General features: G+C 43.1%; 1 protein-coding gene and 1 long non-coding RNA gene across 7 annotated transcripts in view; one reads left to right on the forward strand and one right to left on the reverse strand.

Moving 5' to 3' along the window:
• Window positions 1-10,868, reverse strand: part of UBE2F (ubiquitin conjugating enzyme E2 F (putative)) — a 167,970-nt gene extending 157,102 nt beyond the window's left edge. For 3 of the 5 annotated variants that reach the window (XM_075829625.1, XM_075829628.1, XM_075829629.1), the window contains exons 1-2: window positions 10,720-10,868; window positions 1,332-1,465 (exon numbers count right to left, since the gene is read on the reverse strand). In XM_075829625.1, the coding sequence (XP_075685740.1) occupies window positions 1,332-1,449 (118 nt within the window). In that variant the 5' untranslated portion in view covers window positions 1,450-1,465; window positions 10,720-10,868. The remainder of the gene's footprint in view (window positions 1-1,331; window positions 1,466-10,719) is intronic. The other 2 variants (XM_075829626.1, XM_075829627.1) reach the window with 2 other exon arrangements.
• The window catches only part of LOC142655456 (uncharacterized), a 94,662-nt gene that overhangs the window by 3,515 nt on the left and 67,055 nt on the right, over window positions 1-24,092 (forward strand). The gene's annotated exons all lie outside the window — the stretch shown is intronic.

Here is a 24,092-nt window from a genome sequence, read left to right on the forward strand (position 1 = left end):
ACATTCAGAAGACAGATTTCAGTGGTGTCTGGTATTGTAGTTCGTGTCTATTCAAGTTAATGGGGCTGAGCTACAATTCCAGACACATCCTATGGACACGGTTTCTTGAAAATAACATTAAAGTAGACCCATTTTTATAATATTCGACAACTTCTTAAAATGTACAGCAGGAGAAAGTGAAATTGTGCCGTACTCAACCCTTGGACCCTATGAATGTTTTTATGTCAGTGGAGTCATCAGCCCCAGCCACCTGACTGACCAGTGCCTGCATGACAGCTGCCAGTTGATTGGCTGCAGTATATATTCCGCGTATCTGTGGTGCGATCTTGGCAGCGGTTACATCCACGTGGGGGTTTCCCTTCTTCCAATAAGTACATCACAGTTTCTACTTTCTCCATGTAACATTTCTCACAAGGCACAAATATACCACAATCGTTACCAAAACATCTACCAGAGATAAATTCCCGTTAAATCTACTACATCATAATCTATCATCAGCAATTCCAGTTCATTTTCAAACGTTGAAGCTTTCAAACATTTACAAACCTAACAAGTACTTAAAAATGAATCTAGGTTTATGGTGGTCTCACACACAGCATTGTTTTGAAAAACGCTGCAGATTTTGTGGCAGTTTTTTAATGCAATTTTTTTGATTCAAAGCCAGAAGTGGTTTCAAAAGAAATGGGAAATATAAAGTAAGACCTAATCCTTCTACTTCTTGCTGGATCCACTTCTGGCTTTGGCTAAAAAAAACAAAAACTGCAGTGTGTAGTAATGCTTTTCTAAAACACGCTGTGTGTAAAACCATGACAATACAGAAATTATTAGACTTGGAGAAAGGGAAGCAGGGGGATGCAGCTGCAGTGTTTTGAGACTGCATGCTGTGAGAGGGGAGGTAAAGCAGAAGGCGGGGAGACATGTGATTGGCTCAGAGCACACAGCACAACTCTTACATCACACCAGAAAAAGCGACACGCAGCATGGAGTGAAAGGCCAGGGCTTCACCTAGAATTTTTGTAGCACTAGTGATTGCTTTTAACTATTGAGCTAAAGCTGCAGTTTAAATGAATACATTGAGTTGCCTGCAATCTTGTGGACTGCAGTTGTAACTTATGAGTTAAAAATCAAATCCGGTAGTACTTCAAAAAGTCGAGGCGGAGCACCGGCTAAAATCTGCATTTTCAAAAGACATGAAGAAGATGGAAAAAAAGATCCAAAAAATACAGGATAGACACACAACTTCTGGCTACGCTGCAACTGATGTACATCTACAGCTGACTGTGGATTACATTTTAATTATTACAATTAAGTAGGCACAATGTATTTATTACCTTTAACAAGTAATCTGTCTCGGATGGATATTCTGCGTGTGGAGTCAGAGGCTGTGCTGGATGCCCTGCTCCCTTTCACACCATCATCCCGCTTTAGTTTGCTTGCCAACGTCAACATCCCGCTTTATTTTTACCTACAATGTAAGAGAATGACATCAGTGTCATATTTTTTGAAAGTTTATAAAAAATCCACACAATCTGTTTACATTCATTTCTAACAGATAATTCCATCTTTTTCTCTTTTAAATGTTTTGGTTTGTATTTTTCTGGTTTTAGAAGATACTTCATTAGCATACAGCAATACATAGGCCAAGGCTCTATTCACATTAGCATTTTTCCCCTTCCATCAGTGTCTGGGCCCACTTCGGACTTCTCTATTTGAACCAGAGCTGCTGAATTCTGGCGGACTTGGATTGCCCATGTATTATTTGAATGGCCGCCGTGTTACATGCCACTGCAGTTAAAATGAGTAGCCAACAGAAACTGCAGCTGAGCGCCAAGGGTTTCGGATGCTGGCTTCGTTACAAAAAAAAAAAAGAGACTTGCCTTCAGAATACAACCACTTTAACCCCTTAATGACAGCCGATAAGCCTTTTCACAGCGGTCATTAATGGGCTTTATTCTACAGCGCCGCCATTCCACGGCGCTGCTGTAGAATAAAGTAAACAGAGCAGGGAGCTGTCAAATCTCCCTGCTCTCAGCTGCCAGACGTAGCTGAGAGCAGGGGACGTCCCTGCTCTGCCGGGTGAGATCGATATTCGTATCGATCTCACCCGTTTAACCCTTGAGATGCGGTGCACAATAGCGTTCACCGCATCCGAGTGGTTTTGGAGAGAGGGAGGGAGCTCCCTCTCTCTCCCACCGACACCCGGCGATAAGATCGCAGAGTGTCTGTCTCTCCGATGGCAGCCGGGGGCCTAATAAAGGCCCCCAGGTCAGCCTGTAGTGTATGCCTGCTAGGTCATGCCAGAGGCATGACCTAGCAGATGCCTGTCCGTTTTACACGGTCAGGCAGTAATACACTGCAATACAAAAGTATTGTAGTGTATTAGAATAGCGATCGGAGGATAGTGAAGTCCCCTAGTGGGACTAGTATAAAAGTAAAAAAAAGTTGATAAAGTTAATTTTAAAAAAAAGTGAAAAAAATAAAAATGAAAAACCCAGCTTTTCCCCTTACAAAATGCTTTCCTATTAAAAAAAAAGTACAATAAAGCAAAAAAGTTACACATATTTGGTATCGCCGCGTCCGTAACGACCCCGACTATAAAACAGTTACATTATTTAACACGCACTATGAACGCCGTAAAAAATAAAATAAAAAACAATGGAAAAATTGCTGTTTTCTGTTAATCCTGACTTAAAAAAAATGTGATAAAAAGTGATCAAAAAGTCGCATCCACTCTCAAATGGTACCAATAAAAACTACAAGTCGTCCCGCAAAAAAGAAGACCTTATACTGCTATGCCGACGCAAAAATAAAAAAGTTATAGCTCTTCGAATGTGACAATGGAAAAATGTAAAAAATGGCTTGGACATTAGGGCCCAGAATGCAAGCAGGGGGAAGGGGTTAAGGCCTGTTTACACTGGTCAGTAAACATTATGATCCACACGTTCCTGAGCGATCATAATGATTATTGAGCAGTGTAAGTAAAGAAAAGATCAAAAGTAAACTATAAAACTATCATTCATCTTGATCAATTGTGCCAACAGAAAAATATCTTATCAGCGGCACGATCAGTAAATGTTGCCATTGGTGACATTTGCAGAAGTCATTGCTGCCATCACTAGGCGACGCTGACGTGCCCTCACCTCCTGCTGTCAGAATCGTCCTGATGGCAACGTCCATCAGTTCCTTTAGGTACGTCGTTTATCGGTGGATTAAAAAGGTCTTCCCATATGAAGAAGTCTTTAGTAACACTAGAGGAAGGGAATAAAGGGTTTCCAGACCAGCAAACTTCAATGCTTGTCTGTTACGCTGAACTAGAGATACCTCCTTTATGATGGCCGGGACATGGGTTTGCTAAAGGGAAAAACTCTTCTAAGGGGTTAAGTGGCCATTCTACTGGATATCAAATTATTTATATTTTTATTAAACACGTTCTACTTGTGTTTATGTCTAGTGCTCTCCCTAGCTGTGGCCGCATGTAAACATTTTGGACACGAATCAGCTTGTACATGGCTCCTTCCTCTTGTACCGGGGCCACGGGCCAGTCTATAGAAATATATCTGACCAAAAAAAAACAACTCAATCCCAGATAACCCTTTTAAAAAGGTTGTCCGCCTTACATAACCCCTATCCATATCTTCTAATATGATGCTTTCCCAAAAAAAAAAACTGCAGCATACCCTGAAAACAGCTTGGTTTTTCACCTCATTGTGTAAAGAAATCATATTCACTACAATAGCACATCTGGCTCCTGCGGTAATATAACAGTGGGCAAAACACAGAAAAAAAAGGTATGTGTGAAAGTACCCCAAGAGGGTTCCCTATACATGCACTTTGTGCACAAATCTTTATCTTGTGACACGTCAGGGACCAGTGGGGTCTGGGAGGTGAGAGAACCACCAAGGGGCTGCAGGGATCTTCTACCTGCAATGTCACTCACTAGGAAGAGGTGCTGTTGGGCCACTGACTGTAAAAGTGCCCTAGACAAAGTGGTTTAAGTTGGAAGTCTTAGCACCAGGACCACCACTGATATGTCAGAAAACAGTAAAGCAATGTGCCCGGCATACTATAGTTAAAACAGTACCAGATTCACATCTCGGGAGCCTGTAGGCACAGATGGTCTGGTGCCTTAGACTCATCCCATTAAATATACCACACCTTAAAGAGGCTCTGTCACCAGATTTTGCAACCCCTATCTGCTATTGCAGCAGATAGGCGCTGCAATGTAGATTACAGTAACGTTTTTATTTTTAAAAAACGAGCATTTTTGGCCAAGTTATGACCATTTTTGTAGTTATGCAAATGAGGCTTGCAAAAGTCCAAGTGGGTGTGTTTAAAAGTAAAAGTCCAAGTGGGCGTGTATTATGTGCGTACATCGGGGCGTTTTTAATACTTTTACTAGCTGGGCGCTCTGAAGAGAAGTAACATCCTCTTCTCTTCAGAACGCCCAGCATCTGACAGTGCAGACCTGTGACGTCACTCACAGGTCCTGCATCGTGACGGCCACATCGGCACCAGAGGCTACAGTTGATTCTGCAGCAGCATCAGCGTTTGCAGGTAAGTCGATCTTACCTGCAAACGCTGATGCTGCTGCAGAATCAACTGTAGCATCTGGTGCCGATGTGGCCGTCACGATGCAGGACCTGTGAGTGACGTCACAGATCTGCACTGTCAGATGCTGGGCGTTCTGAAGATAAGTGGATGATACTTCTCATCAGAGCGCCCAGCTAGTAAAAGTATTAAAAACGCCCCGATGTACGCACCTAATACACGCCCACTTGGACTTTTACTTTTAAACACACCCACTTGGACTTTTGCAAGCCTCATTTGCATAACTACAAAAATGGTCATAACTTGGCCAAAAATGCTCGTTTTTTAAAAATAAAAACGTTACTGTAATCTACATTGCAGCGCCTATCTGCTGCAATAGCAGATAGGGGTTGCAAAATCTGGTGACAGAGCCTCTTTAACCCCTATCCGCACCAGGACGTAACTGTACGTTGTTGCGGGAAGTTACTTCCCGCACGAGGACGTACAGTTACTGAGTTAATCCCGGTGCACACTGTCGGCGACAGTGTGCACCGGGAACCAGGAGGTCAGCTGTCGCCGACAGCTGACACTCCCCTCTTGCCGGCCAGCGGTCCTTTGCCGCTGATTTCGGCGCATTAACCCCTTAAATTCGGCGATCGGGTGCAATCGCCGAATTTTAGGGGTTTCTAACATATCGGCAGACCCCCGTCCGAAATCGCGGGGTCTGCCGATAGTTAGTATGGCAAACGGAAGCCAAACAATGGCTTCCGGGTCTGCCATGGACAGAAGCCCATCAGGACCAACCTTCGGCTGGTCCTGATAGGCTTCCTCTCAGAGTGACAGGAAGTCACTGTGTCGTTCCCGATGCACACTGTCGGCGACAGTGTGCATCGGGAACTTGGAGATCAGCTGTCCCCGACAGCGGACACTCTCCAGTGTTGCCGATCAGCGGCTCATCGCCGCTGATTTCGGCAATTAACCCGTTACATGCGGGGCTCGATTGCAATCTCCGCATGTAGCGGGTTTGTAGCGCATCAGCAGCCCCCATGCAATCGTGGGGGCTTCTGATGCTTGTGATGGCACCTGGGGGCCAGACAACGGCCCCCAGGTCTGCCATGTATGTCAGCCTATGAGGATCAGCCTCTGCTGATCCTCGTAGACCAACTGTCAAAGTGACTGTGACGTCACACTGACAGTTGGAATACGTTACACTACCTAGGTAGTGTAATGTATTCTAGCAGCGATCAGAGCTGCAGGTCAAAAAAAGAAAGTGTAAAAAGTAAAAAAAAAAGTTAATAAACAAAAATATAAAGTGTAAAAAGTAAAAAAAAGTTAATAAAAATGTTTTATAAAAGTGTAAAAATAAAAGGTTTTGTTTTCCTATAATAAATCATTTATTACAGGGAAAAAATGAAAACGTTAAAAAAAAGTACACATATTTGGTATCGCCGCGTTCGTAACGACCCAATCTATGAAACTATAATGTTAATTTTTCCGCACGGTGAACGCCACAAACAAAATAAACTGAAAACTGTCAGCATCGCTATTTTTTGGTCACCACCCCTCCCAAGATATAGAATAAAAAGTGATCAAAAAGTTGCATTTACCCCAAAATGGTACCAATAAAAACTACAACCCGTCCCGCAAAAAACAAGACCTCCCACAGCTTTTTTGACGAAAAAATAAAAAAGTTACGGCTCAGAATAGCGTGTCCGAGAAAATAAATTATTTTATAGAAACTTCATTTTATTGTGCAAACGCTGCAAAACTTAAAAAAAACTATACACATATGGTATCGGCGTAATCGTACCGACCGGCAGAATAAATTAAAACGTAATTTATTGAGCACGGTGAACGCTGTAATAAATAAAGAATTTAAAGCGCCAAAATCGCTGTTTTTTTGGTCACCCTAGCTCTAAAAAACATCCTGAGGGGCCAAAATGCTCACTATACCCCTAGAAAAATTCCTTGAGGGGTGTAGATTCCAAAATAGGGTGACTTTTGGGGGGTTTCCACTGTTTTGGTCCCTCCGGGGCGTTGCAAACCCGACATGGCACTGAAAACCAATCCAGCAAAATCTGCTTCCAAAATCCAAAAGGCGCTCCCTCCCTTCTGAGCCCTGCTGTGGGTCCAAACATCAGTTTACGACCACATATGGGGTATTGCCGTAATCGGGAGAAATTGCTTTACAAATGTTGGGCGGCTTTTTCTCCTTTATTCCTTGTAAAAATGAAAAAATTCTATGTTTCCACAGAAAAATAGGTGATTTTCATCTTCACAGACTAATTCCACTAAATTCTGCAAAAAAACTGTGGGGTCAAAATGCTAACTATACCCCTAGAAAAATGCCTTGAGGGGTGTAGTTTCCAAAATGGGGTCACTTTGGGGGGGTTTCGGCTGTTTAGGTACCACAAGACCTCCTCAAACCTGACATGGTGCCTAAAATATATTCCTAAAAAAAGGAGGCCCCGAAATCCACTAGCTGCTCCTTTGCTTCTGAGGCCTGTGCTTCAGTCCATTAGGACACTAGGGCCACATGTTGGATATTTCTAAAATCTGCAGAATCTGGGCAATAAATATTTGAGTTGCGTTTCCCTGGTAAAACCTTCTGTGTTACAGATTTTTTTTTATTACAAATGAATTTCGGCAAAAAAAATGAAATTTGCAAATTTCATCTCTACTTTGCCTTAATTCCTGTGAAACGCCTAAAGGGTTAAAATATTTTCTGAATGTGGTTTTGAATACCTTGAGGGGTACAGTTTTCAAAATGGGGTGATTTATGGGGACTTTCTAATATATAAGGCCCTCAAAGCCACTTCAGAACTGAACTGGTCCCTGAAAAAATAGCCTTTTGAAATTTTATTGAAAATATGAGAAATTGCTGCTAAATTTCTAAGCCTCGTAACGTCCTAGAAAAATAAAAGTACGTGAAAAAAAATGATGCAAACATAAAGTAGACATATAGGAAATGGTAACTAGTAACTATTTTGTGTGGTATTACTATGTGTTTCACAAGCAAATACATTTAAATTTAGAAAAATGCTAATTTTTGCACATTTTTGCTAAAATTTGAAGTTTTTCACAAATAAATATTGAATTTATCGACCAAATTTTTTCACTAACATAAAGTACAATATGTCACGAGAAAACAATCTCAGAATCGCTTGGATAGGTAAAAGCATTCCGGAGTTATTACCACATAAAGTGACACATGTCAGATTTGAAAAAATAGGCTGTGTCCTGAAGGCCAAAACAGGCTGTGTCCTAAAGGGGTTAAAGGGTAACTAAACTTTTAAAAAACTTTTGACATGTCAAAAGTTTTGATCGGTGGGGGTCCGAACACTGAGACCCACACTGATCGCTCAAACATAGCGGCAGAAGCTATCGCGTGAGTGCTGTGCCGCTTAGTTTCTGATCGACTTTCCTCAGAATGCCAAGCGAGCAGTGTACGAACTCAGACTTTCTTTTGAGCCCATATACCACTCCGATGGAAGCCGATCAGAAACGAAGCAGCTGGGACCCCCAATGATCAATACTTCTGACATCTCACCGTGACATGTCAAAAGTTTTTTAAGTTTAGTTACACTTTAAGTCATGTATGTCTTTAACATGTTTGTCTGCAGATTTCCCTTTGTCCCCTGCATGTCCTCCTCTCATTCCAACAGAACTGTGATCACCTTATTAACATGTTCATAAATATAATTTACATATGAAAACACACGTCAGTAAATTATTACTGTAGCAGGCGCCCCTGACAGCTTACAGGCACAGGCTTATGGAAACCTATGGGTAAATCCACCTCTGGTTAGACATTTAACGTATACCTGCGATGGATTCTATACAGTGGCATCCGTCACATATAGACACCTGTGTTCAAATCAATATAGGATATTTTGCGGGATCCCTTAGGATGGAACAGCATTATTTACAATGCTATTCCATGAATTAAAAAAAAAAAAAAAAAAGGTAACCTAACGTATACCAGTCCAAGAGAGAACAAAAGGAGACTCTTTTGGCCTCAATTGGGCACAAGGCGCCCCAAGGACACAAATATTGTGTATGCGATGTGAAGAGGCTCTTAGATGTATTATACTTTTTGGATTTATGCTAATAGAAGAGTTTCCTAGGTCTACATGGAAAACTTATCTAGGGGTCACACTTAAATGTTAGACAGTAAAATAACTTGTGACGCAGCTGTATGGGGCTCTATTACAAGCCTTAACGCAATGCCCCCAATTACCCACAATGCAAAGGAGTCTATCTAATGTCTTTCAATGCTGTTCAGAGACTCCCCTCATAGGGAAACTGACAGAATGGGCATGATAAACCACCAGTGATTTTCACGTCTCTCTGCTTGGAATATCGTGCTTGTGGTTAGTAATGTGCACAATGCTGATGCAGTTTAGATGCTCGTCACGTGAGGCCCACAGCTCCTTCATATGGGAAACAGGTAAGTGTCCCAGTTTATCCCACTAATCTTACTTTCTGACAGATCTAAATAACACGTCAGAACATTTTTACAGTTAAAAAAGAAAAATCAAAAACATTAAACTGGCATGTGATAATCCCAAAAAATCTGATAATCCGGCAAAGAACAGAATGTATAATATCAGAGAAGAGGTCTGACCAGAGATAAACAATTAGAAAACTCATAAGATTATAAAAGGGGAAAGTGATAAATAGCAGATTTTGTGTTAGAATTTTATTCAGTGCTTTCTTCCTGGAGGTTATATGTTAGTGGGATCTGTGTTTCTACGCCTGCCGATAAACCAGAATATCCAATAATCCGGCACCCATCAAGTCACTCTGATGTTTTAGGGCTTGTCCACCCGTAGCGGAATTGCTGTGTATTTTTCGTCAAAAAATTGACGGCGGAAGATACGCAGCAGAATACAGACCGCATCATGTAAATTCCTGCTGCGGAAAGTGGGCTGAATTGTTGCGTCTTTCAGAGGAGATGTCACCGTCTCCCAACATTGAGAAAATCAAAGCAAAATCCACACAATTTTCTGCAGTAAAAATTGCAGGAAATGGTGCGTTTACCGTTACGTGTGGACAAGCCCTAAAAGTGAGGGATTCCACTGTAATTGGACTCCCCTTTAACCCAACAAATGTATTATTAAAACACGGCCACAGATAAAAGGAGTCAAATCCATGGTAAACATGCTAAGAGTTGTTATTTATGTCATTCTCTAAAAAATATTTGTGTATTCACCAGTGGTGGGTTTAATCTATAAAAGGGGAATTCCAGCCAAAACCATGGATCACCGACCAGCTCATAGGTGATAGATGTCAGTACGTGGGGGTTCCACTACTAGAACGGGGGACCACAGTCGTCCCCCCAGAACCGCACGGAGGTGTTTGAATGAAGAACTACTTAAAGTCTATGGGACTGATGGACACAGCTGTGCGGTGTTGTTGGCCGGGACACCCCTTTCAGGCTTGGGTTACAATTTTATGAGACGGGAAGCTTTACTATAAAGGACATGTATAAGATGTTTAAAAGACAAGGAAAACAATAGCACGTGACCCCATAGACCCGAGTTTGGGGTGCAGTCTTTCCTTAAGACATGTGGTGGCCCCTTGGAGGACGGCCCTGTGATATTGTAGCTCTCCTCCAATCAGTGGTGTCCAGCGTGTTTACATAGAGCTCCTGTTTTAACTTTTATGGGCATCCTAAGCAGATACAGTAATATTTGAAAACAATATATAATAACTCCGCAGTCACATGGTACATTGAAGGAAACCCCGTGATAATCCCCCTTCATACACGAATGTTTCCAGTAGAGAATATTAGACGTGTGTAACTCGCTGTGCGGCACCAGCCTAAAAGGGTTGCACAATTTGTCCCTGTCTAGTGGCCACACGGGCTACTAGACAGGGGCAAACATAGTTGGTCAGTCAGGTCAAGGTCCTCTCTGTGTAGCAGTTCTCTTACAGTGGCTGCTAGAAGTGGGGGCAACAGTCTATTCACTTTATACACCCCAATAGGGTGTCTTGAAAGGGGTTGCTCAAAGGTATTAGATGTGTTATAAGCATTCGCCACTGAGACACCCAGCACTGACACCCTGTCACATGTCGCCACACAGCAGAATAAATGACATGTTATTAAAGAACGACAACACTACAGGAGGCTGAGGACTGCTACCAGGAGTGACAACGTGTATGTATAATGCAGACACAGACTGTCACCTGCCCTCAGCCGGCCTCTGCTCCGGGGGGCGGGGGGGAAGCTCCCGGCACTGTCAGATTCCGCTACACCAATTCGGCTTAATTTAGTATCTGGGAAGCCGGCCCGTTCCTCACTTCTTCAGCAGAGACGCCATCTTCTTTCCCACAATGCTATTCTGCAATACACGTGACCGCAACGTTGAACGTGACGTAATGACAGACTAAAGAGACCATCTTGGACGAGGCGTTCTGTCAAACAGAGGTTTCACATGTTACATAATAGCGCCATCTGCCGTCAAAAGAAGCAATATTAGTAGTATTTACAGTATTCAGAGTGAAAATCCCTACTATAACATATGCTATTAGCATATTCTATATGACATTCACGATTATATTTACTTCTTGTCTTCAAACATATGTTATCTGCAGCTATTAAAAGGGGAAAATTAGAGATGCATTTATAATACTCGCATTTGGGTACATGATTTATTAAATATCATGCATAGAAAGTATTAGGGTATGTTCACACACACACTAATTACGGACGTAATTCGGGCGTTTTTGCCCCGAATTACGTCCGAAAAATGCGCCTCAATAGCGTTGACAAACATCTGCCCATTGAAAGCAATGGACTGACGTTTGTCTGTTCACACGAGGCGTATATTTACGCGCCGCTGTCAAATGACGGCGCGTAAATAGACGCCCGCGTCAAAGAAGTGACCTGTCACTTCTTTGGGCGTAATTGTAGCCGTTATTCATTGACTCCAATGAAAAGCAGCGCCAATTACGTCCGTAATGGACGCGGCGTTCAAGCGCCTGCACATGCCGTTACGGCTGAAATTACGGGGATGTTTTCTCCTGAGGGTATGTTCACACGACAGCGTCCGTAACGGCTGAAATTACGGGGATGTTTCCACCTGAAAACATCCCCGTAATTTCAGCCGTAACGGCATGTGCAGGCGCTTGAACGGCGCGTCCATTACGGACGTAATTGGCGCTGCTATTCATTGGAGTCAATGAATAACGGCTCCAATTACGGCCAAAGAAGTGACAGGTCACTTCTTTGACGCGGGCGTCTATTTACGCGCCGTCATTTGCTTTCAATGGGCAGATGTTTGTCAACGCTATTGAGGCGCTATTTTCGGACGTAATTCGGGGCAAAAACGCCCGAATTACGTCCGTAATTTGTGAGTGTGAACATACCCTTAGGCTGGGTTCACACGACCTATTTTCAGGCGTAAACGAGGCGTATTATGCCTCGTTTTACGTCTGAAAATAGGGCTACAATACGTCGGCAAACATCTGCCCATTCATTTGAATAGGTTTGCAGACGTACTGTGCAGACGACCTGTCATTTAGCGTCGTCGTTTGACAGCTGTCAAACGACGACGCGTAAAAATACAGCCTCGTCAAAAGAAGTGCAGGGCACTTCTTTCAGACGTAATTTGAGCCGTTCTTCATTGAAGTCAATGAAGCGCAGCTCAAAATTTACGGCTGTCAGAGAAGCCTCGCAAAATGCGAGGAGGAGCATTTACGTCTGAAATGAGGCAGCTGTTTTCTCCTGAAAACAGTCTGTCTTTTCAGACGTAAAAGCCTTCTACCGTGTGCACATACTCTTAAGAAAACATACAAAGATGTGTTGTTGTAAGGGACTGTTTACATTTGTGTTGTTCTACAACTTTTGTAGTGACAAAATAAATAATGATGATATTATGACACATAAAGAATCATAAATGAAAATTTTTAAGTAAAGACGTCCAAGTGATTCTGGATGCGTGCAGCAAACGTGAGCACTAGAATATGCAATCACTTAGTAATCCGCAGCAGCATACAGGAGCTGTAAAGTGCATTCGATTTTAAAAAATTTCATCCACACGCTGCAGAAAATGTCCATGCGGAAATTGACCTGCGATGCAGAGTTTTAAATCCACAGCATGTCAATTTCTGCTACGGAAAGAGCAAGGATTTGTTGTGAATTTTCCCCATTGACTTCAATGGGGAAGTAAATCCAAATCGTGTTTTGCGAATTTTGCTGTGGATTACCCGCAGATCCGCAACAAAATCCGCAAGCTCCGAAAAAATCTCTTATGCTGCTCATCCAGCAGTGGCATTAAGGGCAGGATTTAACCAGTAACCCTTCTCTTGTGTATGCCCCTATCTGTAGAGAATCTACCCCATGAGGTTGAATATAGAGTGATTATTGCCCACCTTAATTGTTAATTAAAGCATAAAATCAAATGTATCTCATACTACTACTAAATACCGCTGCTAAATACTCCAAAACACTTTCTCTACATCCATTGACATCAGCAGTTTTTTGATGGCACTCTTATTTTGGTCAAAATATTTGAGCTCTGCTAAATATTGATAGGCAGTAACTATTTGGTAAGGTGCTGACGTCAACAGCGCTGTACTCGGCTGTCTCTGTAACTCAGTGTCAGTCCCATATGCTTTGAATGGAACGACTCCGTGAATGCTCGACAGTTCTTTTATCTGCAGTCATGGAGTGAGGTAAAATGGGGGCTCTGGACCCCGTTCTAGTGATCAGTGGGGGGTCCCAGTGGTGGGGCCCACAGCAAACAGACATTTATCATCTATCCTGTGGATAGTTGATAAATGTTGATCTTGACACAACCTCTTTAAGAACCCACCTAAGCCATGGTTTCTTATTCTTGTGACCACCCCCCCCCCCAAACATAACCGCCTGCCCACAAACAAAATCTTATTCTTATATAAATGCACCAAATACAATACATACAGTTAGGTCCAGGATTATTTGGACAGTGACATAAGTTTTGGCATTATAGTTGTTTACCAAAACATATTGAATATACAGTTATATAATAAATATGGTCTTAAAGTGCAGACTCCGCTTTAATTTGAGGGTATTCACATCCTAATTTGAGAAAGGGTTTAGGAATTAAAGCTTTTTAATATGTAGCTGCCTCTTTTTCAAGGGACCAAAGGTAATTGGACAATTATCATAAAAGCTATTTAATGGGCTGCATGGGCTATTCCCTCGTTAATCCGTTATCAATTAAGCAGGTAAAAGGTCTGGAGTTGATTCCAGGTGTGGCATTTGCATTTGGAAGCTGTTGCTGTGAACCCACAACATGAGGTCAAAGGAGTTCTCAATGCAAGTGAAACAGACCATCGTATGCTGGAAAAAGTGACGAAATCCATCAGAGAGATAACACAAATGTTAGGAGTGGCCAAATCAACAGTTTTGTACATACTTGAAAAAAAAAATAAAAAAAAATGGTGATCTCGGGAACTCCAAAAGGACTGGACGTCTACGGAAGACAACAGTGGTGGATGATCGCAGAATCCTTTCCATGGTGAAGAAAAACCCCTTCACAACATCCACTCAAGTGAAGAACACTCTCCTGTATCTAAGTCTACTATAAAGAGAAGACTTCATGAGAGCAAATACAGAGGGTTCACCACAAGGTGCAAACCATTAATTAGCCTAAAAAATAGAAAGGTCAGATTAGACTTTACTAAACAACATCTAAAGAAGCCAGCCCAGTTCTGGAACAGCATTCTTTGGACAGATGAAACTAAGATCAACCTGTACCAGAATGATGGGAGGAAGAAAGTATGGAGAAGGCTTGGAACGGCTCATGATACAAAGCAAACCATATCCTCTGTAAAACATGGCGGAGGCAGTGCGATGGCATGGGCATGCATGGCTGCCAAAGGCACTGGGTCACTGGTGTTTATTGATGATGTGACTGAAGACAGAAGCAGCCGGATGAATTCTGAAGTGTTCAGGGATCTACTTTCTTCTCAGATTGAACCAAATGCAGCAAGGTTGATTGGACGCCGCTTCACAGTACAGATGGACAATGACCCAAAACATACTGTGAAAGCAACCCAGGAGTTTTTTAAGGCAAAGAAGTGGAATATTCTGCAATGGCCAAGTCAATCTTCAGATCTCAACACGATCGAGCATGCATTTCACTTGCTTAAGACAAAACTTAAGGCCAAAAGACCCACAAACAAGCAACAAATGAAGACGCTGCAGTAAAGGCCGGCAAAGCATCACAAAGGAGGAAACCCGGCGTTTGGTGATGTCCATGGGTTCCAAACTTCAGGCAGTCATTGCTGCAAAGGATTCTCTACAAAGTATTAAAAACATTTTTTATTTATCGTAATGTTAATTTGTCCAATTACTTTTGAGTACCTGAAATGAGGAGGTTGTGTAGAAAAATGGTTGCAATTCCTAAACGTTTCACAGGATATTTTTGTTCATAAACCTGAAAGTCTAGACTTCAATTGCATCTCAGTTATTTCATTTCAAATCCAATGTGGTGGCACGCAGAGCCCAAGTCATGAAGATTGTGTCCCTGTCCAAATAATTCTGGACCTAACTTTAATTAACCTAACTAAATTTGTACTGATTTCGATGACAGATGTCTTTTTTTTCTGTATTATTATATTATGTTCTGAATAATTGTTATGAAATCGAAGAAAATAATACAAATTAATGTTATAAAAAAAAAAAAGGGTTGGGCAAATAGATTATCAAACCGGAATAACACATATTCAGGTGACACAAACAATATCAGGGAGACGTAGTTGGTAGAGTTATTTTATTTAATATGACGGTGCCCTTTAAGATGATATCTATGTCCTCAGATGCTAATGAACAAAGGGTTGTGTGGGATGATTTTGATGTTTCCTTTATTGTCGTCTGATGTTCTCCAATTCTAGATGTTCAATCCCCTGCCACTCATTCGTCATGGAACAACAGTGAGTTGAGAAAAAGATGGCGCTCCATAGCGTAGAACCTTAGTAGATTTGGATGAACATAAAATAAAGTTGAACTGCTCACCTGGTCAGGATGTGCTGAGCAGGCACCAGGTGAGCAGTTCAACTTTATTTTATGTTCATCCAAACCCACTAAGGTTCCACGCTATGGAGCACCATCTTTTTCGCTTTTAATTCTCGTCCTGGAACTAGAACAGAACATTATCATCTCATTTATAATCGTCACCAAGGCCACACAGTTTGTCTTAATTCTAGGGGAGGGGGCTGCAGAATGGGGAATAGTTGTTGTAATAGGACTGTAGGACTCCTGGCTCTTACAGAAACATGGCTACACCTGTCTGACACTGCTTCCCCTGTTGCTCTATCTTATGGTGGTCTCAATTTCTCTCATGCCCCCAGACCTGAGAACAGGCAGGGTGGAGGTGTAGGTATACTTCTTTCCCCACACTGCACTTTTCCAGGTCATTCCCCCGGTCCCCTAACTCACATTTCCCTCTTTTGAAGTCCACACCCTCAGACTTTTTCACCCTTTTTCCCTCCGAGTGGCAGTTGTATACCGCCCCCTGGCTCACCCCTGGATCATTTTGCTGCCTGGCTTCCACAATTTCTATCCTCTGAAACACCCACTCTCATCATGGGTGACTTCAACATCCCCATTTATAACCCAATCTCCCAATCTGCCTCCCAGTTTCTATCTTTAACCACGTCCCTAGGTCTGTCACAACTTACGAACTTTCCTACACATGAAGACGGCCATTCGCTTGACCTGGTCTTCTTCCGGCTCTGCACAGTTTCTGACTTTATTAACTCTCCTCTCCCGCTCTCTGACCACAACCTTCTCTCCTTTACTATCAATCATTCTCTGCCTCCTCAGGTCATGCCTACGTATCAGACATACAGAAATCTACATGCCATTAACACTCAGCAACTAATAGACAGTCTGCAGTCCTCATTGTCCCTTATCTCTTCCCTCTCCTGTCCCAATCTGGCTACCAAACTTTACAATAACTCTCTCAAGAATGCATTGGATGAAGCAGCACCCCCTACACTCTGAACCACCCAACAAAGACGATGACAACCCTGGCACACGCCTCAATCCCGCTTTCTTCAGCAGTGCTTGAGATGTGCAGAACGACTGTGGAGAAAATCGAATTTGGCTACAGACTTCCTCCAGTACAAATTTAAGCTGAGAACATACAACTCTGCCCTTCACCGCGCCAAACAAGTCTATTTCACTTCTCTCATCTCCACACTATCCAATAATCCAAAACGCCTCTTTGATACTTTTCACTCCCACCTTAGTTCTAAAGTGCAGACGCCAATCACAGATCTCAGTGCTGAAGACCTGGCCAATTATTTTAAAGTTAAAATTGACAACATCCGGCATGATATTATCTCCCAGTCCCCTAGTAACATCGATCCCCTTCCCTCCCGTACTCCCTCTTCTTCACTTTCAGCATTTGACCCAATAACAGAAGAAGAAGTCTCTAGGCTCTTCTCTTCTTCTCGTCCTACTACCTGCCCTAGTGATCCTATCCCCTCACACCACCTCCAGTCCCTCTCCCCAGCTGTCACTAGTCACCGGACTAAAATATTTAACCTCTCTCTTTCCTCTGGTATCTTTCCCTCCTCCTTTAAACATAAACTCATTACTGAAAAAAACAACTCTTGACCCATCCAGCGCTGATAACTACCGACCAGTGTCTAATCTCCCCTTCATCTCCAAACTCCTGGAACACTTGGTCTATTCTCGCCTTATCCACTATCTCTCTGTTAACTCCATTCTTGACCCCTTACAATCTGGTTTCCTCACTCTACACTCCACAGAAACTGCCCTTACTAAACTGATCTCTTGGCGGCTAAATCGGATGGTAAATACTCTCTACTGATTCTTCTGGATCTCTCTGCAGCCTTTGAAACTGTAGACCACAAACTCCTACTTAACATGCTCCACTTTATTGGCCTCAAGGACGCTGCTCTCTCTTGGTTTTCCTCTTATCTCTCTGACCGCTCGTTCAGTGTGTCATTTGCTGGTTCTATTTCTCCTTTTCCCCTTGCTATCGGGGTTCCTCATGGATCAGTCCTAGGTCTGCTCATTATTTCTCTCCACACAGCCCCTATTGGACAAATCATCAGCAGATTGGGCTTCCAGTACCATCTATACGCTGATGACACCCAATTATATGCCTCTTTCCATGACATCACCCCTGCTCTAATACAAAACACCAGTGATTGTCTGTCCACTGTCTCTAACATAATATCCTCTCTCTATCTGAAACTGAATCTTTCTAAAACTGAGCTCCTTGTGTTCCCACCATTTACTAACCTCCCTAAACCTGATGTCACCATCTCTGTGTGTGGCACTATCATAACTCCTAAGCAGCACGCCCGCTGTCTCGGGGTTATTTTTGACTCAGATCTTTCCTTTACTCCTCACATTCAATCACTTTCACGCTCCTGTCATTTTCACCTCAAAAACATCTCCAGAATCTGCCCTTTTCTTACGGAGGAAACAGCCAAAACTCTCATTGTTGCTCTGATTCACTCTTGTCTTCACTACTGTAACTCATTACTAGTCGGTCTTCCCCTCACTAAAGTCTCCCCTCTCCAATCTATCCTCAATGCAGCACCCAGGCTCATATTTATGACCAACCGCTACACCAACGCCTCTAATCTTTGCCAGTCACTGCACTGGTTGCCCATCCCCTTCAGAATAAAATGTAAAAACTTATTACTCTCACCCACAAAGCTCCCCACAGTGCTGCACCTCCTTACATCTCCTCCCTTATTTCTGTCTACAACCCTACCCGTGTTCTACGTTCTGCCAATGACCTTAGATTAAAATCCTCCGTAATCCGAACCTCCCACTCCCGTCTCCAAGATTTTTCTCGTACTGCACCAGTCCTCTGGAATGCGCTACCCCAGACAATCAGATCAATTCCCAACATCCACAGTTTTAAACGTGCCCTGAAAACACATCTATTTAGACAGGCCTATAACATTCCCTAATCTGACTCCTTTCCATGGCCCTCCATTTAGATTAGTCATCAGAATAAGATTCCCTCACACTCCTTCTCTTCATGTCCGTCATACACGGATACTGGCTGGTGACCGGCTCATGCAGCTTTATGTGCACCACCCCATGTGTATAAAAGATGGCTGGACCATTGTACAGAACAAACACTGTTACACTTTGTGTCTCCCTTATTTCCTCATAGATTGTAAGCTCTTGCGAGCAGGGTCCTCACTCCTTTGGTTTGAATTGTAAATTAACTTTGTCACTATGTAATGTCTGATATTGTTTGTTTCATGTTCCCTCTATATTGTAAAGTGCTGCGTAATATGTTGGCGCTTTATAAATAAAGATTATTATTATTATCAGTCCCCTTAGTCCAATGCTACAATTACTGAATTAATCAATTTTATCCTAGTTTTACTGTATTATAAAAATTAACCAAACACTTGCACCACCGTTCATCTTTGACCCCAATGCCTGAGCAATATTTCAGTGTGATAGGTGTGTGTCACGTAGCAGCTGGCCAACTAGGTACAAAACAATGTCTATAGTCCAAAACGGGTACCGGAGGCAATGTAGACAGCATCGGTGACACAACTTGACTTTCACTGTAGTTGGCACAGTACGATTAAAAGTAGTTTATTGTTTATATAAATAAAATTGTGGCTCAACCAGCCACTGATACCAGACCAGGCATAAGCAAGTGATTTGCGAGAAAGAAAAGTGGTATAGAGTGAATCAAGTCTCTCTCACACCCACATACCAACTCTCCTGCTTATGGTATAAATTCCGCTATCTTCTTGCCATTAAATTACTATCTATCTATATCCTACGCGTTTCATCATCACACTCCAGGTGATGCTTCCTCAGGGATTCATAGATATGAATTGTTTAATTGTTGTTAATTTTTTGTTAAATTTTAAAGTGATTATATAGTTGCAATGTTAGAGCACTGGATAGCACTGTTCGTGTGCTGATTAATAGCCTCCAGACGCATGCACGGCTCTGATACACTGGCCGTCCCTGTACCTTCTATCCTACTGACCTTATATGCTATACTATGGGACGCTGTTTGTTTATGTCTGTTACCCCTTGTTGAGGCATGGGACGATAGGGACACCGCTTGTGTCACACCCGGGAGTGTAATATCTGTTAGAGACGGCTCTCGATACGACTCGTTTCCCTCTGTACCTACACGGCCTTGTTCTTTGACAATGCCGTGGGTTACATCAACAACATCCATATGGTGTATTGCTGTCGACTGACAGTTCAGGAGCCGCGTTTAGCGTCCCCCTGTTACCATGGACGCGTTCGTCGTCTAGGAACCCTCATTGGTTACTAGATCTGCGGGGCGCCGCCTCCGGCACGTCATAGTTTGTCGTGTACTATGCGGATTGGTGGTTCGCACCAGGGATGACCTTTGGAGGGCGGGCTCTCAGCCTTTTAAGCCTCTAGTCTCCTCGGCGCGTGTACGGCCAGTGTATAAGAGCCGTGCATGCGTCTGGAGGCTATTAATCAGCACACGAACAGTGCTATCCAGTGCTCTAACATTGCAACTATATAATCAAGACGGCCAGTGTATCAGAGCCGTGCATGCGTCTGGAGGCTATTAATCAGCACACGAACAGTGCTATCCAGTGCTCTAACATTGCAACTATATAATCACTTTAAAATTTAACAAAAATTTAACAACAATTAAACAATTCATATCTATGAATCCCTGAGGAAGCATCACCTGGAGTGTGATGATGAAACGCGTAGGATATAGATAGATAGTAATTTAATGGCAAGAAGATAGCGGAATTTATACCATAAGCAGGAGAGTTGGTATGTGGGTGTGAGAGAGACTTGATTCACTCTATACCACTTTTCTTTCTCGCAAATCACTTGCTTATGCCTGGTCTGGTATCAGTGGCTGGTTGAGCCACAATTTTATTTATATAAACAATAAACTACTTTTAATCGTTCTTTCAGGCGGTGAATCATATATTAGAATAATAATATTGGAACGACATTTATCATCATATTTCAGTGAATTTACTAGTTGGCACAGTAGATGGAGCGGAAGACATGACTTGACTCTCACTGTAGATGGCACAGAGGCACGGTAGCACGGGATACAGGGTACAGGCAGCAGGAACGGGTTACACTGGAAACTGGAAAACACTGGGAGACCATTTGCAAGACAAACTATAGGTATACAACAACGCTCAGGCAAGGATCAAGTGGGCAGAGCCCTTTTTATAGTCCAGCAGAATTCTGGGCTAATTATTGACTGACAGCTGGACGCGTACTGGCCCTTTAAGGGTGTGCACGCGCGGGCGCGCGCGCCCTGCGGGAAACAGTCCTAGAACCCGGAAGTGAGTGCCGGCGTCTCCCTGGAGATGTCGCCGAGAACACAGATGTCCATGGCCGGGGCCGTCAGAGGGTGAGTCTGAACGACGGCCCTCGGCCATAGACGTTACAGTGTGAAAGAGATTAATGGCTTCGTAAGGGAAACTGAATTAGTTAAATATGCAAAGCATCAAATCAGATGATAGAATTAATAAATAGGAAGTAACAAGGTGAAGGAATTATAGGCCTCACTTATAAAAACTGTCCAACAGTAAAACTGTCTTTGTTGCAACCAATCAGAGCTCAGCTTTCATTTCTTAACTCCTTCACGCACCAGGACATGCCGCTACGTCCTTATGTGAGTAGTAATGTATGGAGCAGGCTTACGCGCTCAGCCCGCGCCATACGCTGTGGGTGTCAGCGGTGTATTACAGCTGACACCTGGCACTAATGACATGTTCCTGGCCGTCTTACCCCTCAAATGCTGTGGTCAATCGTGACCTCAGCATCTGAGGCGTTGAAAAGAGTGGGGCGGCCCCCGCCGACAGCTCATCGCCCCCCCAGCGACACGATCAAGTGGTGCCGATAGTTGTCATGGCAGCTCAGGGGCCCAATGAAGGCCCCCAGGTCTGCCTTCACTCTGCCTCTGTTATGCCCTGCCTGTAGCAGTTAAGGTTTTGTTTTCGTTCCCTAATATATATGCATATCGATATGTGAAGAAATGTATGCATTTGTTTTTTGTTAATAATTGACCTTATACACTTGGTACTATTGTAATACTTACTGTATGCAACATTATTTTGTACTTTTTTACTTGTAGCACCGTTTGCTATGTCTTAATAAAATTACGTTAAAGAAAAAAAAAATCTTCAATCTTCAGGTTTTTAGTGAGACGAAGCAGTAGTTTCTGAGCAGGCCTTGTTTGGTGACTAAGGAGAAGAACCTCTCCAAGGGAAAGAAATTTAATTTCAAGAGTCAAGAAATAATTACTACGGATGCTTCTACTCAACGTTGGGGTGCTTATATGGAAGACTGGTGGTATCAAAGATCTTGGGACCACATAGACGATATGGAAGAATGCAAGTAAAACATGCATTGGGCGAACTTCTTTATTATGATCTCAAAGCAGTGCATATCAGAGGATCCAGGGGCATAACTAGGAAAGACTGGGCCCCATAGCAAACTTTTGACTGGGGCCCCCCTCCCCTGGGTGTCACACAACCCCCCCCCTTGTAGATAGTGCCTTTTTTACAGCCCCCCCTGTAGATAACGCTATACAGCCCCCCTCTGCAGATAGCGCCATACATCCCCCTGTAGAGAACGCCATACAGCCCCCCTGTAGATAACGCCATACAGCCCCCCTGCAGAGAACGCCATACAGCCCCCCCTGTAGAGAACACCATACAGCCCCCCCTGTAGGGAACGCCATACAGCCCCCCTGTAGAGAACGCCATACAGCCCCCCCTGTAGGGAACGCCATACAGCTCCCCCCTGTAGGGAACGCCATACAGCAATCCCCCTGTAGGGAACGCCATACAGCCAACCCCCCCTGTAGCGAACGCCATACAGCGTTCCCCCCCTGTAGGGAACGCCATACAGCGTCCCCCCTCCCAAAAAAATGCGACCTACAGTGTGTCCTACAAAATACATGTATCCTCTCTCCACAGGATCTCCACAGGATAGGGGATACATGAGTGATCGCTGGCAGCGATAGGGAGAACGGGGGACTGGACTTCTCCATGACAAACCTCTGACTTCCGGCGTCTGCGCAGCTCAATAAAAATGAAAGGAGCGCTGGTCACGCATGCGCACAAGCACGACCGGCGCTCCATTCATTTCTACGGAGCTGCCGACACAGACCCCGGAAGTCCGAGATTTGTGATGGAGAACTTCAGGGGACTTTCAGTCCCCCGTTCTCCCTATCCCTGCCAGCGATCACACATGTATCCCCTGTCCTGTGGATATCCTGTGAATAGGGGATACATGTCTTTTGCTCTATTTTGCGCTTTCAGGACCAGACACCGTTTAGCCATTTTTAGCACGTGTTCGTTAAATGGCTATAACTTTTTTATTTGTTGTGCTAACGACGTGATTTTTGCGACGTTTTTTTCCGTAGACAATGCAGGTTTCTTTTTTTATCGTTTTTATACGCACCTTTTTTGCTATTTTAGAATTTTTATTCATAAAGTTTGAAAATAATAGTAAAAAAATAAGCTTTTTTACATTTCAGCTATTTTTTTTTTTTGGTAATAACATAGTTTCATCCTAAAATAGACCTTTTATTTGTGATCGTCATTGTCTACCGTAAATTTTTATATATTACATGTCTATATTAGGGTAATTGGGTCAGCGCTAGCGTTACAACAATGATGAACGTTTTTTTTGGGGTGGGTATTTTATGTGTATTTATTATTTACATTTTTTTTGCACTTTATTATTTTTTTATTACTATGGTCTATCCCCCAAAGGTCAAAGAAGACCTTTGGGGAACTGTATATATTTTTTTTCTTTCTTTTACACCATGTTTTTCCACTGTAACTGGAGCTGCACAGCAGCCCCAGTTACAGGGGAAATCAGCCCTCTCATAGTGACGATTGTCACTAATAGGGCTGTGCTGGGTCTAGTAAGACCCAGCAGCAGCCTGCCACTAACGGCACCCGGCGATCATGTGACCAGTCACATGATCACCGGGAGGAATAGAGACAGCGTCGCTGCTGCTGTCTCTATTCCTGTACACAGCGCGCATTCATCTCTGTGTACAAGTGATCAGAGAAGACAGAAGCAGCGAAAGCTGCTTCTATCCTCTCCTCAGGGTCCCCGGCAGTCACTGACTGCCGGGGACCCGACATTCAGCTGCCCGATCGTGCGGGCAGCAAGTTAAAACCCAAGCCGTAGAAAGTTTATGGCTCGGGTTTTAAGGACCCTGACCACTGGCCGTAAAAATACAGCCAGCGGTCGGGAACCAGTTAATGGCAGAGAGAGGAGATACCTCCCTGCTCTGCCGTAGTGTTCAGTGGCGTCCCGCTGTAGCAGCCATAGCGGCTGCTAACAAAGACCTATTGGTACATGCAGGGGAGGTCTAGTGAAAATATATGTATGTATGAATATATACTATATAAATAACTGTATCCTATACTAGACCTGTAATGAAACCAAGTAACCTTGGTGTATTGCCCTCAATAATTGATAGAAATGCCTATAAATTTGTAGGGTCAATTAACACATAGTCATTTGAAAAAACATGTATAAATTTTATTAAGTATAACAATAT

Source organism: Rhinoderma darwinii, chromosome 6 (assembly GCF_050947455.1).
Source record: "Rhinoderma darwinii isolate aRhiDar2 chromosome 6, aRhiDar2.hap1, whole genome shotgun sequence".
NCBI lineage: Eukaryota > Metazoa > Chordata > Amphibia > Anura > Rhinodermatidae > Rhinoderma > Rhinoderma darwinii.